We start from the raw sequence: 16343 nt of genomic DNA, 5'->3' as shown, positions 1-16343 counted from the left end.
GAGTTAAGGATAGACCGAGGATGTTTAATGTTGAGGAAGGTGATAGCTGGGTGTTGTCAAAGAATAGGGGATAGTTGTTTGGAAGATTGTGTCGAGTGGAGAGGTGGAGAAACTGTGTTTTTGAGGCGTTGAAGGACACCAGGTTCTTCTTGCCCCAATCGGAAATAATAGTAAGGTCTGAGGCTAAGCGTTCTGCAGCCTCCAGCCTTGAGTCGTTAAGTTCCTGAAGGGTGGGTCTTCTATTTAAAAAAGTTGAATAATGCAGAGTGGAATCATCGGCGTAGGAATGGATAGGACAGTTCGTTTTGGAAAGAAGATCATCAATGAACAACAGAAAAAGAGTGGGAGATAGGACAGAACCCTGTGGGACACCACTGTTAATAGATTTAGGGGAAGAACAGTGACCGTCTACCAAGGCAGAAATAGAACGGTCAGAAAGGAAACTGGATATAAAGGTACAGAGAGAAGGATAGAAACCGTAGGAGGGTAGTTTAGAAAGCAAAGATTTGTGCCAGACCCTATCAAAAGCTTTTGATATGTCCAGCGCAATAGCAAAAGTTTCACCGAAACGGCTAAGAGAGGATGACCAAGAGTCAGTTAAGAAGGCTAGGGATCACCAGTAGAACGCCCCTTGCGGAACCCATACTGGCGATCAGATAGAAGGTCAGAAGTGGAAAGGTGCTTTTGAATCTTCCGGTTAAGGATTGATTCAAAAGCTTTAGATAGACAAGAAAGTAAAGCAATACGACGGTAGTTTGAGGGATTGGAGCGGTCACCCTTCTTAGGTACAGGCTGTATGAAGGCATACTTCCAGCAAGAAGAAAAGGTAGATTTACACTGGCAGAGGCGAAAGAGTTTGACCAGGCAGGGTGATAGCACGGAGGCACAGTTTTAAGGACAATAGGAGGCACTCCATCAGGTCCATAAGCCTTCTGAGGATTGAGGCCAGAGAGGGCATAGAAAACATCATTTTGAAGAATCTTTATAACAGGCATAAAGGAGTCAGAGGGGGGATGAGTAGGAGGAATATGCCCAGAATCGTCCAGAGTGGAGTTTTTAGAAAAAGTTTGAGAGAAGAGTTCAGCCTTAGAGATAGATGAGACGGCAGTGTTGCCGTCAGGACTGAGGAGTGGCTGGAAAGATGAAGAAGTGCAGTGGGAGGAGATGTAGTTGGCTAGATGCCAGAAGTCACGGGAAGAGTTAGAGAAAGCAAGGTTTTGGCATTTTCTATTAATGAAAGAATTTTTGGTTAGTCGGAGAATAGATTTGGCACGATTTCGGGCAGAAATGTAAAGTTCATAATTAGCATTAGTTTGAAGGCTCTGGTACCTTTTGTGATCTACCTCTCTATCATTGACAGCACGAGAACAAGCGTGATTAAACCAAGGCTTTTTAGCGTGAGGAGTAGAGAAAGAACGAGGAATGTATGCCTCCATTCCAGAGACAATCACCTCTGTGATGCGCTGAGCACACACAGAGGGGTCTCTATCCTGGAAGCAATAATCATTCCACGGGATCGCAAAAGTACATCCTCAGGTCGTCCCACCGAGCTGAGGCAAATGCCAGAAGCATCGCCTCTTCGGTGGGTCCAGAGGGTGTACAGGAGCGATAGGACAGGATGCAGAAATAAGATTGTGATCGGAGGAGCCCAACGGAGAGAACAGTTTGACAGAATAAGCAGAAGGGTTTGAGGTAAGGAAGAGGTCTAGAATGTTGGGCCGATCTCCAAGACGGTCGGGAATACGTGTAGGGTGCTGGACCAACTGCTCTAGGTCGTTGAGGATAGCAAAGTTGTAGGCTTGTTCACCAGGATGGTCAGTGAAAGAGGATGAAAGCCAAAGCTGGTGAACATTGAAATCTCCTAGGATGGAGATTTCAGCGAAGGGAGAGTGGGTCAAGATGTGCTCCACTTTAGAATTCAAATAGTCAAAGAATTTTACATAGTTGGTAGAGTTAGGTGAGAGATAAACAGCACAGATGTATTTAGTAATAGAATGACAGTGAAGTCTTAACCCGATGGTGGAAAATTCAGAAGAGTCAAGGTCGTGGGCACGAGAGCAAGTGATGTCGTTGCGCACGTAGGCGCAACATCCAGCTTTGGATTGAAATTTAGGATAGAGATAGTAGGAGGGAATAGAGTAGAGATTGCTGTCAGTAGCCTCAGAAACCTGTGTTTCGGTAAGGAAGAGAAGGTGAGGTTTAGAGGAGGAGAGATGATATTCCACAGAATGAAAATTAGAGCGAAGACCGCGAATGTTGCAGAAATTGAGAAGAAAGAGGTTCGAGGAGTTATTAAGACACCTCTCGGGTCGGCAGCCAGAAGGGGAGTCCTCCCTGGGGGAATTTGTGGCCCCCCTCCAGGCGGGGACTCCGAGGCTTGGTGCGCCATTTTGAAATTTTAATTTTGGGAAAAGGTGTATATGTTGTGTGAATGTAGTGTGGTGTGGATAAAGAGAGGATCTGTCTTTAGAGAGCATGCTGAACTACTCTCCGGTGTTGGTGAGTCAATAGGGAAACGGTTAGTGAGGACATGGGAAGGGTCTTTGGAGGGCTTGAGCTCCCTTCTCACCTCCCATATATACCTCACCGGGAATGGCTTGCGCCCGTTCGGTAGGTGTCTTCTTACCTACTCCAGAAAAAAGAAAAGAAAAATATATATATATATATATATATATATATATATATATATATATATATATATATATATATATATATATACATATATATATGTGTGTGTGTGTGTGTGTGTGTGTGTGTGTTAGGCGGTGGCTGAGTGGTTAGCGTGCTATGCTCACATTCACGACGCCATGGATAACGTCGGTTCGAATCCCCACGCTACCACCTCGGATTTTTCACTCACCGCCGAGTGGGCTAAGACTACCCACATGCTGTCCAGAAGACCACCCATCAACCCGGACTCTAGAAGAAACCGTCCAGTGAATTAAGAATGAGTTCCGGGGAGCAGCATGAGCCAAGCATAACTGGCGCCACTATAAAAAAAATTGGCTGTGCCATGACGGGCTGGGACCAACCATCTGGCCCTTGAAGAAAGTCTGTTGCGGTCAAGTCCCTGCTGAAAGCACTTACCAATGATTCCAATGAAAATGGAGTGCTACAGAACAGACTCTCTTGTTTCCTCCTTTTAGTGTTTTCCTTCGTCCTCTGTCTCCTGTGCCAGCCAAGCTTTGTCTTGTACGTCCTAATTGTTATCTTTATTGTTACTCGTTTATCTTCGACTGTCTGTCCACGTCCTGCTATGCACTTCTTCTACATTTTTTTTTTTTTTTTTTTTTTTTTTTTTACATTGCAGCCTATTGCGCCGGTAGGCTTCTTCCCGGTGGATCCTGATGGTCGGTCCAAGGCTTCTTTCCGGTAGGTCCTGATGGTCGGCCCAGCCCGTTCTGGCGCAGGCGAGTGTTTATAGTGGCGCCATCTTGCATTGGCTCATGCTGCCCTCCCAGAGCTCATCTTTGATCCTAGAATCTAGAGTCCGGGTTGATAGGTGGTCTTCTGGACAGCATGTGGGTAGTTTTAAGCCACTCGGCGGCGGCTGAAAAATCCCAGCTTGGTGGTACCGGGCGGGGATTGAACTCGCGTCCTCCTGAACACGAGGCCGTTACTTTGACGACTCAGCCACCGCCTCCCCAACATATTGTTTACTAAACACACCAACACTTGTATGCCATCAAAACTACACAACATTCACATACTTAACAACGTCTCGTTTGTGTTGTGTCTGTGCTAATGACCTTTGTATGTTTTTTTTGTGAAATAAACAACCCTGGCGGATATTGACTTTTATCTATCCGTGAACCAATTACCATCAGAACACTCACTAACCACCAATAAGCCTACCGGTGCTATAGGTGGGTATAAAGATTCTAGGATTAAAGATGAGCTCCGGGAGGGTAGCATGAGCCAATGCAAGATGGCGCCACTACAAACACTCGCCTGCGCCAGAAAGGGCTGGGCTGATCATCAGGCCCCACCGGGAAGAAGCCTACCGGCGCAATAGGCCACGACGTAAAAAAAAAAAAATAAAAAAAAAAATATATATATATATATATATATATATATATATATATATATATATATATATATATATATATATATATATATATATATATATATATACACACACACACACACACACACACACATATATATATATATATATATATATATATATATATATATATATATATATATATATATATATATATATATATATACCGTATATATGTATACGTTCTGTGCCGTCTCCGCCAGTTCTTCTCCCCCGCACAGTTGCTGTCCATATACAGGGGCCTTGTCCGCCCTCGTATGGAGTATGCATCTCATGTATGGGGGGGCTCCACTCACACAGCTCTTCTGGACAGAGTGGAGGCTAAGGCTCTTCGTCTCATCAGCTCTCCTCATACTGATAGTCTTCTCCCTCTTAAATTCCGCCGCGATGTTGCCTCTCTTTCTATCTTCTATCGATATTTCCACGCTGACTGCTCTTCTGAACTTGTTAACTGCATGCCTCCCCCCCTCCCGCGGCCCCGCTGCACACGACTTTCTACTCATGCTCATCCCTATACTGTCCAAACCCCTTATGCAAGAGTTAACCAGCATCTTCACTCTTTCATCCCTCACGCTGGTAAACTCTGGAACAATCTTCCTTCATCTGTATTTCCTCCTGCCTACGACTTGAACTCTTTCAAGAGGAAGGTATCAGGACATCTCTCCTCCCGAATTTGACCTTGATTTTGGACACCTCTTTTGTTTCTTTCTTAGGAGCAGCGAGTAGCGGGCTTTTTTTATTATTGTTTTCTTTTCTTTTTTGTGCCCTTGAGCTGCCTCCTTTGTTGTAAAAAATAAAAAAAATAAAATATATATATATATATATATATATATATATATATATATATATATATATATATATATATATATATATATATATATATACATATATATATATATATATATATATATATATATATATATATATATTTTATGAGTATACACTGGCAGGATATTCTCTCTTAGACATGTGTCATTGCAAGTGATGAACAATTCGTTAGTTATTATTTTCTTTAATAAATTCTCTTTTTTTCCCGTATTAGTGTCTTATTCTCTTTACTAAGGTTAGATATGACTTCTGCATACGTCATCTTAGTCACATTCGGATTTCGAGTCCTTGACCCTTCTTCAGTAGCGCTGGTGGTGCTTCTTCTCACGTTGGTAACAAAGAAGAGATTGAGGGGCATGTGGGCACCGGTACTGGTTGATTTCGAGGGGCTTGAACCCTCGCGGGCTATATGCCAAAGGCTGACCCGCCTCTCTCTTGCAACTCGCTCCGCCACGGACGCGCCACACCCCCAAACGCCAGGGCCGCACAACGCACGGCCCGCCAGGAGTGACAAATACTAGGCCCCAAGAATGAAAGCCGTGAATAGTTGAAAATAAGGAAGTCAGAGGGTGACAGTAGTTTGCACGTTTATTTATAGGGTGGATGGCGGGAGGAGTACTCCGTATAGCGGAGGGACCTTTTTAGTGGGATCCAGCCGGGATAGGAGAGGCAAACTGAACGGAGGGGATTCCATGAGGGTGACACGTAAGACAGCTTGGAGACAGGGGGAAGAGACCTTTATACAGCAAAGGCGGTGGCTGAGTCGACAGCGTGACGGCGCCGCGTTCAGGACGACGCGAGTTCAATCCCCGCCCGGTGCCATCAAACTGGGATTTTTCAGCCGCCGCCGAGTGGCTTAAAACTACCCACATGCTGTCCAGAAGACCACCTATCAACCCGTACTCTAGATTCTAAGATTAAAGATGAGCTCCGGGAGGGTAGCATGAGCCAATGCAAGATAGCGCCACTATAAACACAAACACTGGCCTGCGCCACGACGGGCTGGGCCATACCATCAGGCCCCTCCAAAGATTTAAAAAAATAATAAATAAATACATAAATAAAGACCTTTTATTTAAAGTGGGTTGTTCGAACCACGCAAGTAAAGTAGGAGGTCTCGGAAGAGGAAGTTTTTGGTGGGCTCCAACAAGGTGAGGCGAGCGGAACGGAGGGGATTCTAGGACAGTAATACGTTGAACAGTACAGTGACAGAGGAAAGTTCAGTTCAGTAAAGAGTTACCCCCTTAATAGGGGGACAGGGCCTTTGCTCAAAGGCGGCCCTGTAAGGGGGGGCGGGCAATTCAAGTCCCGGCGGGTGTAGGGACGCCTCCGCCGCCGCCACAGCCACGGGTAACAGCCGACGAGCAGCGACGGAGGCACGGGCCCTCCGGGCAGGGGCCCAGAAGCAGCCCGTAGCGGTACACGGGCGAGCAGCCGACCAGTCGACTTGACTGCAGCGGGGTGGCCCAAAGCGAGGATGACCACGCGGGTGAACCTCGCCGCCGGAGAAGGGCCACCCGGCTGCTCGCCCACGGAGTCCTGGCGTTCCACTGACAGAGGGAAGCTCAGTTCAGTTCAGTAAGATTCTCCCCCTTAATAGGGGGAAAGGGCCTTTGCTCAAAGGCGGCCCTGTAAGGGGAGTCGGGCAATTCAAGTCCCGGCGGGTATAGGGACGCCTCCGCCGCCGCCACAGCCACGGGTAACAGCCGGCGAGCAGCTACGGAATCACGGGCCCTCCGGGCAGGCGCCCAGAAGCAGCCCGTAGCGGCACACGGGCGAGCAGCCGACTAGTCGACTTGACTGCAGCGGGGGGGCCCAAAGCGAGGATGACCACGCGGGTCAACCTCGCCGCCGCAGTAGGGCCACCCGGCTGCTCGCCCACAGAGTGCTGGCGTTCCACTGACAGAGGGAAGTCTGTACTGTAAAGATTTACCCCCTTAATAGGGGGACAGGACCTTTGCTCAAAGGCGGCCCTGTAAGGGGGGACGGGCAATTCAAGTCCCGGCGGGTGTAGGGACGCCTCCGCCGCCGCTACAGCCACGGGTAACAGCCGGCGAGCAGCGACGGAGGCACGGGCCCTCCGGGCAGGCGCGAAACAGCCCGTAGCGGTACACGGGCGAGCAGCCGACCAGTCGACTTGACTACAGCGGGGGGGCCCAAAGCGAGGATGACCACGCGGGTCAACCTCGCCGCCGCAGAAGAGCCACCCGGCTGCTTGCCCACGGAGTGCTGGCGTTCCACTGACAGAGGGAAGTTCTTCTTCTTCTTCGTGGGATTTACCCCCTAAATAGGGGGAACGGGCCTTTGTCTTACGACGGCCCGTCGCAGGGGGGAACCCGCCGCTGGGGTGCGGCAGATGTAGGGACGCCTCCGCCGCCGCCACAGCCACGGGTAATAGCCGGCGAGCAGCGACGGAGGCATGGGCTCTCTGGGCAGGCGCCCAGCAGACACCCGTAGCTGGACTCGTGCGAGCAGCCGACTGGTCGACTTGACCGCGGAGGGGTGGCCCAAAGCGAGGATGACCCCACGGGTCTACCTCGCCTCCGTAGAAGGACCACCCGGCTGCTCGCCTGAGGAGTGCTGGCGTTCCACTGACAGAGGGAAGTCTTCTTCTTCTTCTTTTAGGATTTATCCCCTAAAAAGGGGGAACGGGCCTTTGTCTGCGACGGCCCGTCGCAGGGGGGAACCCGCCGCTGGCGTGCGGCGGGTGTAGGGAAGCCTCCGCCGCCGCCACAGCCACGGGTAAAAGCCGGCGAGCAGCGACGGAGGCACGGGCTGGGCTCTCAGTGCAGGCGCCCAGCAGACACCCGTAGCGGTACTTGTGCGAGCAGCCGACTGGTCGACTTCACCACGGAGGGGTGGCCCTAAGCGAGGATGACCCCACGGGTCCACCTAGCCTCCGTAGAAGGGCCACCCGGCCGCTCGCCCGAGGAGTGCTGGCGTTCCACTGAAGGAAGTCAGTGCGCACGGTTTTGTGGGGCAGCCCGGCTTCCTGTCCCACGCGTTCTGTCCTCTGATTGGTTGTTTGAATTATCCGCTTCCCCACTGTTTGTCTCGCCCGCTCTTGCGCATGATTGGCTGTCGTTGGGTGGCGTGGTGTTTCTTCTCATGCTGGGCAGGGCTTGCAGATCTGTTGATTGTACGGTTAGGTTCGGCTCCATTTCTTTCATACAAAGAGCCTCTAATATTTGAAGGCGTCTAGCGTCGGTGTTTGTTGCTATAATTTATGTTTTCTTCAAGTATGTTGCTTTTTCAGGGTAGTTTTGTGTTTCTGCATGAGGTGCGTCCTCGGAGGGCCGCTTGTGAGGTGGTAGCTTAGCCGTCTGGTGAGTCTCAGCGATGTCATGCCGATATAGGTTGATGGAAGGGCTTCGCAGATCCTGGCACAAAAAACAACGAGAAATCCAAGACGAAGAGCAAGACATCAAGCTCTACTATCAAGCCCAATTTTCTAACAATACATGGAGGATGAAAGAATAATCACACAAATATTCAAACGGAACGTCCCACCCACAAACCCTGATAAGAACTTAAGGTTAATAATCCATTACAGAAACAAGAAAACCAGCAACCTCCTATTGAAAAACAGCCCCAAGACAGAAAAGGAAAAAGAGTTAACAGTCCTATGTCGTGTAAAGGTTCAAATACACACAAGAGATCTGCAAAACCCCTCCATCAACCTATATCGGCATGACAACGTTAAGACTCACCAGACGGCTAAGCTACCACCTCACAAGCGGCGCTCCGAGGACACACCACATGCAGAAACACAAAACTAGTAAAATAGAACACAATTGAAGAAAACACAGGATTCAAAGCAACAAAATCCGACGCTGGACCCCTTCAAATATAAGAGGATTAGAGGCTCTTTATATCAAAGAAATGGAGCCGAACCTAAACTTACAATCAACAGACCTGCAAGCCCTGCCCAGCATGATAAGAAACGCAACGCCACCCTCCGGTATATATATATATATATATATATATATATAGATATAGATATATATATATATATATATATATATATATATATATATATGGCGCCACTATAAACAATTGCCTGCGCCATGACGGGCTGGGGCCGAATACCATCCAGGCCCCTCAAGCAAGCCTACCGGCAAGATAGGCGGAGACGTAAAACAAATATATATATATAGATATATATATATAGATATATATATATATATATATATATATATATATATATATATATATATATATATATACATAAGACCACAATAACGTAAGGAGTCTGGAAGAGGCCGGTTGGCCGATACAAGGCAGCTCCTATGGTACAAGGCAGCTCCAAATATATCTATCTATATATATATATATCTATATATATATATATATATATATATATATATATATATATATATATTTTTTTTATTTTATTTATTTTTTTTTTTTTACATCCCCGCCTATATGGAGTATGCATCAGATGTGTGGGGGGGCTCCACTCACACAGCTCTTCTGGACAGAGTGGAGGCTAAGGCTCTTCGTCTCATCAGCTCTCCTCCTCATACTGATAGTCTTCTACCTCTTAAATTCCGCCGCGATGTTGCCTTTCTTTCTATCTTCTATCGATATTTCCAAGCTGACTGCTCTTCAGAACTTGATAACTGTATGCCTCTCCCCCTCCCGCGGCCCCGCTGCAGACAACTTTCTACTCATGCTCATCCCTATACTGTCCAAACCCATTATGCAAGAATTAACCAGCATCTTCACTCTTTCATCCCTCACGCTGGTAAACTCTGGAACAATCTTCCTTCATCTGTATTCCCTCCTGCCTACGACTTGAACTCTTTCAAGAGGAGGGTATCAGGACACCTCTCTTCCTGAAATTGACCTTTCTTTCGGCCACCTCTTTTGATTCTTTTATTTGGGGAGCTGCGAGTAACGGACTTAAAAAAAAAAAAATATATATATATATATATATATATATATATATATATATATATATATATATATATATATATATATATATCGCCAGTAGGCTTTCTTCAGGGGCCAGATGATCGGACCAAGCCCGACATGACGCAGGCAATTTTTGTAGTGGCGTCATTTATGCTTGGCTCATGCTATCCCCGGAGCTCATTTTTTATTCACTGGACGGTTTCTTCTAGAGTCCAGGTCGATGGGTGGTCTTCTGGACATTATGTGGGTAGTCTTTGGCCACTCGGCGGTGACTAAAAAATCCGAAGTGGTAGCGTGAGGATTCGAACCGACATTGTCCATGGCGTGGGGAATGTGAGCCCAGCATGCTAACCACTCAGCCACAGCCTACCATATATATATATATATATATATATATATATGGCGCCACCATAAAAAATTGCCTGCGCCATGACGTGCTTGGCCCGACCAACAGGCCCCTGAAGAAAGCCTATCGGCGCTATAGGCAAATACGTAAATATATATATATATATATATATATATATATATATATATATCTATATATATATATATATATATATATATATATATATGGTAGGCTGTGGCTGAATGGTTAGCATGCATTTACTATACGTAGGCTAGCATACAGTATCCACGCAATCCGACGCGCCGTGTGACACCAAGTTGCCAGCGCACGATAATGCTCACTTCAGACTTGGGTGAACCGACTATAAGTCTTCTCACTACTACCAGCAACACCAGCAACGACAGTAGCACTAACGTAAATCTCGTTCATGCATTGCCTATCTTTGTAATAAATACCGATGAAATCCTAATTGCTTCTCAATCCCTTTAAACAAATAAAAGTCCAGGACCAGACAATATATATCCTATTTTACTTAAAGAAACAAAGCGAAATCCTGTCCTCTCTCCAAGAGGATTTGCACAAAATTTCACCTTGGTCGGATAGCTGGGAGATGCCCTTTAACGTAGACAAGTGCCAGGTCCTTCAAGTTGGAACAAGAAATAAGAAGTTTGATTACGAAATGCGCGGCGTTAACCCTGCGTTACTCCCCTGGGGTGTTTTGGCACCCCAATTCTGCTTAATTGCTCGTAATTCCTAGTTGGCAACTTATTTTTTTTTCTCCTTCCCAGTACTCTCCTGACTCATGAAGGGTGTGTCATATGTAGTGTTGCTCAGTTGTAGGTCAGTTGTCTTGGGAGGTAGACGTCGCTTTGGCCTTCTGGGGTGTTCAGTCACCCCACCAGACTAACGCAGGTATGTTTTTTTATGACTTATATACACTCTTTTTTTTTCCATGGGAAATGAAAATGGGTCGAGATAAATGCATATTGTATATCGGTAGCCTACTGTGTAATATAGATAGGGAATAAAAAAGCCAAAAATTGATGGATGGAAGGGAAAAGATAAAACAACATGGTGGAAGAAGAATGTTCCAAAATTGCTAGGTCGTACCCGTTCTAGCAATGTTATCAAATTTACACCAGGACTAAAAGGACCAGCTCTAAATGCCAATTCTCCTGCAGACTTTTGGGGAGTATTCATCACTCCAGAAATAATTGGTTTATTAGTAGAGCATACTAACTCGATGATCGCTATGCAGAAAGGGAAGTATGCTCAGTCCTACAGAACAAAAGACACTGATGTTATCGAAATGAAGGCACTGATTGGTCTACTTATGTTAGCTGGTACATATCATGCTAGCAGGCTGCACCTTGCTGATATTTGGAAAGCAGATGGTACTGGTATCGAGGTGTTCAGGCTGACTATGTCACTGGATCGCTTTCGTTTTCTGTTATGTTGTCTACGATTTGACGACAAAACAACACGCGAGGAAAGAAAGAGGGTGGATAAGCTTGCCCCAGTTAGGCAAATATTTGAGATGTTTGTAGAAAACTGCAAAAGAGCTACACCCCATCAGAATTTGTGACTATAGATGAAATGCTTGTAGCCTTTAGGGGCCATTGTCCCTTTAGGCAATATATCCCCAGCAAACCAGCCAAATATGGCATCAAAATACATGCACTGTGTGATGCACAAACATTCTATGTATGTAACATGGAGATATATGCCGGAACACAACCAGATGGCCCATTCAAGGCTGACAAGCAGTACAATTCATCACAGGCCGTGGTCACAAGACTTATTTCTGACATCTCTGGGTCTGCTAGAAATGTAACATTTGATAATTGGTATACTAGCTATCCACTAGTGGAATCACTACTTCGTGACTATAAGTTGACTGCTGTGGGGACCCTCAGAAAGAACAAGAGGGAGATTCCTCCAGAATTCTTGTTGACAAAGAATAGACCTCCTGTGGACAGCATGTTTGGATTTGGAGACAACCTTACATTAGTCTCATACATACCAAATAGTAAGAGCAAGAAGAACAATGTGGTGCTCGTTAGCAGCATGCACCATGATGACAGGATAGACGAAGCTACAGGTGATGCCAAGAAACCTGAAATCATCACGTTCTATAATTCAACCAAAGGAGGCGTAGATGTGGTCGACATGATGATGGATAAGTATAGCGTTTCTAGAAACAGCCGGCGTTGGCCTCTAACTGTGTTCTTTGCTCTCCTGAACATCGTCTGTGTAAATTCGTATGTCCTGTATGCTCACAACCCACAGAATAAACTCAAGCGCCGCAAATTCATCAAGGAAGTATGCATGATGCTATTAGAGGACACTCTAAAGAGGAGACTCCAGAACATCCGCCTGCCAAAAGGTCTCAGAACAGGGATTGCAAGACTATTCCCCGAAGCTGCAGATGCAACAACCTCAACAAGCTCACAGACATTACAATGCCAAGCAAAGAGATGTGTATTTTGTGCCAGGTCAAAGGATCGGAAGGTGAAAACAGTATGTAGCACTTGCGGGAAACATGTTTGCAAGGTTCACAGTAAGATGACTGTGAGTTGCATAGATTGTGAGAATACAGCAGTAAGTGGTGAATCAGAGTGAATGTAATGCTATGTAATGAGCTCACACTGATTTTTTTTTTAGAATTTCATTTCATAGAAACATTTTTTTTTTTTTTACTTTTGATAAAGAAACCATGTTTAAATTTATGTAACTAATTCAATGTTATGCAATGAGCTCACATTTTTTTATTTCATTTCAACTCATGGAAACATTTTGTGTTTACTTTTGATAAAGAAACCATGTTTATGTTTATGTAACAAATTTATATTAACTTTAATTTCAATGAATAATTATGTCTTTAGTTCAAGTTTTCATTTCATGTAGTTTATAAGGGAGATTTGCCTATTTTGTAATTTTTTAATGTTAATATTCATCATAAATATTAAAGGGTCACACAAAATGGTGTATCCCGTGAATATTTTCAAAATAAATGTGATCTGAATCTAAGTTTTGGTAATTTTTCCTTAGTTTTATAATTTATTTTATTGCATTATTGTATATTAATATCAGCCAGCTACAAGCGATTCAAACTGTTCAATAGGGATTGTAGATATGTCCTGAATCAACAGATTGACTATGTTTTACATAATAGTAACATTATAAATATTTTTGTATTGGGGTGAGTAAATACCCCAGGGGAGTACTCATGTTTGGAAACCCCAGCAAAGTAACGCAGGGTTAAACTCAAAAGCGTTCATTGCGTTAAGGACCTGGGGCCAAAATCGCGTCAAACCTCGAATTCTCACAGCAATGCATCGATACAGGAAATAAAGCGAACAGAATGCTGGACTTCATTAAAAGAAACTTTTTTATTCAAGAATAAACATGTAATACTTCCGCTCTACAATAGTTTAGTCAGACCCCACTTGGAATATGCGGTACAGTTTTGGTCTCCCCACCATGCAAAGGACATTGCTAAATTAGAAGGTGTTCAGCATCGGGCAACAAAAATTATCCCTTCCTTGCGCAACAAATCCTACGAAGAAAGGTTTTCCACCCTTAACATGTTCTCTCTTGAGAAACGTCGCCTCCGAGGAAAACTGATCGAATGTTTTAAAATACTTAATGGTTTCACGAATGTAGATAGATCAAAATTGTTTATGATCGATGACACTTTGCGAACGAGGAACATTGGCATAAAACTCAAATGTAGGCAAGTAAATTCAGACTGCACCAAATTTTTCTTCACCAACGTTGTAGAGCGAGAATGGAATAAGCTCCCACCTTCAGTGGTCCAGTGTAACACGATTGACTGACTCCTTTAAAAACAAGCTCGACCGTCACTTCCTTGAACTTAATATTAACTAGAGTTGAAATGCAATGTTTTGGAGCCATCTAATTAATGTAGAATCAATTAGGTTTAAGAACAGACCACCTAGTCTGTGGGTTTGTGTGGGCTGATTTTCTATGTAAATCTATGTAAATATCTCTCTCTCTCTCTCTCTCTCTCTCTCACCATTAAGACAGAGCTGCCGGCCGTCATATTTTCCATCACATGCACATAGTCGTAGGATTCACACTCCTGGAAGGTTGGTCGGTGTGTGTTGTCACCTGTGGAAAGAAACAACAGACACTGAAGCAATTAATTCAAGATGGCAAATAAGTGGCCGCAGCACGTATTGAGGCAAAACAAACGATTAAAAATGGAAATAGGAATACTTACTGAAATTCAGTTAACTGAAAAGCCCCAAAAATCACAATTAAACAGTTTGTGAGTAAAATATATTTGGAATTTGAAAAGAAAATAATAATAATCAAATCATTATTCCTTAAAGGTAGTAATTTTAATTCAATTATGACGATCAGTCATCAGTCTATAGAAGTAACGACGTTGGACACGTCGCCTCGCCCACAGTCTGACGCCAACCCCAGGGTTCCTTCGAGCAACATACTTCACCGTCCATGGATTTTCTCAAGTCATTTACGAGTACCCAGTTGTTTCTTTTACCAGTGATGGTCTAAAGAAACTACCCGTTAAGGAGAGCCGACTGCTGGGTAGCAGAACATGCAGGAAATAGGCCTCGATTCAGTCTCACGGTTGAATAATCAAATATGGCACAAAGTCATCCAGCGATTGACTTTGGTACTACGTAGACAAATATTAGATCTGATCAATTATTAGAGGCATACTCCGGGAGGCACCATATAACGCCAACACCGGGGGTGCCACATCGCCGTATAGCCGAAGTTGTTGTCGTACTATGCATCGAATTAGTCTCACGGATTAATCGCCGATTTGACGGAGTCATTTCAGCAATATCCCATGATTCCGCATAAGCACTTAGTGCCAAAGACTTTAACCTGCTTTTTTCAAGTCACTTTTAACTGTCCATGTCTCACACCAATAAAGTAAGACAGGGAGCACAAGCGACTTTAAACCCAATTATTTGTCCTGCTCAGGTATCGAAAACGCCATATACTCGTGCTGAGCGAATCCATCACACCGTAGACCAAGCAAATATACCATAAAACTTCTTGACTACACCCACCTTTGTTCTGAACTACGCTACCAAGACAAACGTAACTTTCTAAGATAACAATGCACTTGCAACACGCATGAGGAGGATGTACTATTTCATCTAGTGTAAGCCTCTAAAATGTATATAAATGTACCTCCGAAGACCTGGAGTTCCAGGGGCTTCGCCTCTTCGAGCAGTGCCTCGAGAGCCATCACCAGAGCATCCAGCGACTCCGGAAGGATTAATCGGCAAATACAAGGTCATTGATCCTCATACTACCAACCGATGCTCTATAATGACTGATCTACAACTCTGCCTAGTAGCCTCAGAAATCCGTGTTTCGGTTAGGAAGAGAAGGTGAGTTATAAAGATGGAAAAATGGTTTTCCACAGAATGAAAACTAGAGCGAAGACCGCAAATGTTACTATAGTCATCAAAGAAAAAGTTGGAGGAACTATCAATTCACCTCTTTCGGTGAACATCAAAAGTTGAGTCTGACCAAGGAACATTTTTGCTCCCCTTCCCAGAGAGGGACTTCAAGGCTTTGCTCTTAAATTTTCTCATATTAAAAAAAAATAATTTAGAGGAAATGGCGTCTAGCTCAGAGCCTTCTGAGCTACTTTTTGGTGTTAATGAGATAATAGGGAACCAGAAAATGAGAACACTGGAGGATCTTTGAAAGGCCTCGCTTACCCCGGTTTCGGCAGATATCAAAAACCCCATAAACTTGTACTGAGCGGTCACTGTAGGTCAAGCCATTTTGACGCAACACTTTTTGACGAGACCCGCTACAGTTCAATACTACGCTACAAAGATATGTTAATGGCGTAATTTCATTCTTACTAGGTGTCACCAGCGACTCGGTCTTTGTACCACGAAGCTTGAACTATTATTTTTTTCATTTATCACAAATAACCTGTGTTTCTCTGCGACTTGCAACAATTACATTTCAATATAATAAATGACACTGTTGTTGATCAAAAATGTAGTTGATCATTCCCCCTCTTTACTTATACACTACAGTGGTTAATGAGCGTTGTTATAGGGAATCAAGCTGTTTTATCACTATTTATACTACTCACTGCGAAGTGTTTTATCTGTAGACCACAATGGTTAATTATTATTATTTTTTTTTTTTTACAGC

At 44.5% G+C, this 16343-nt stretch overlaps 1 protein-coding gene across 1 annotated transcript in view; it reads right to left on the bottom strand.

The window, feature by feature from the left end:
• Positions 1–15411, bottom strand: part of LOC127003099 (neural-cadherin-like) — a 167098-nt gene extending 151687 nt beyond the window's left edge. Inside the window, exons 1-2 of the mRNA XM_050869512.1 lie at positions 15354–15411; positions 14197–14291 (exon numbers count right to left, since the gene is read on the bottom strand). Coding sequence (XP_050725469.1) covers positions 14197–14291; positions 15354–15411 — 153 coding nt within the window. The remainder of the gene's footprint in view (positions 1–14196; positions 14292–15353) is intronic.
• Positions 15412–16343: the final 932 nt, after the last annotated feature.

The sequence above is a fragment of the Eriocheir sinensis genome, chromosome 24, assembly GCF_024679095.1.
Source record: "Eriocheir sinensis breed Jianghai 21 chromosome 24, ASM2467909v1, whole genome shotgun sequence".
NCBI lineage: Eukaryota > Metazoa > Arthropoda > Malacostraca > Decapoda > Varunidae > Eriocheir > Eriocheir sinensis.
Note: the sequence above shows the minus strand (reverse complement) of the source record. Positions and strands in the feature narration are given on the sequence as shown.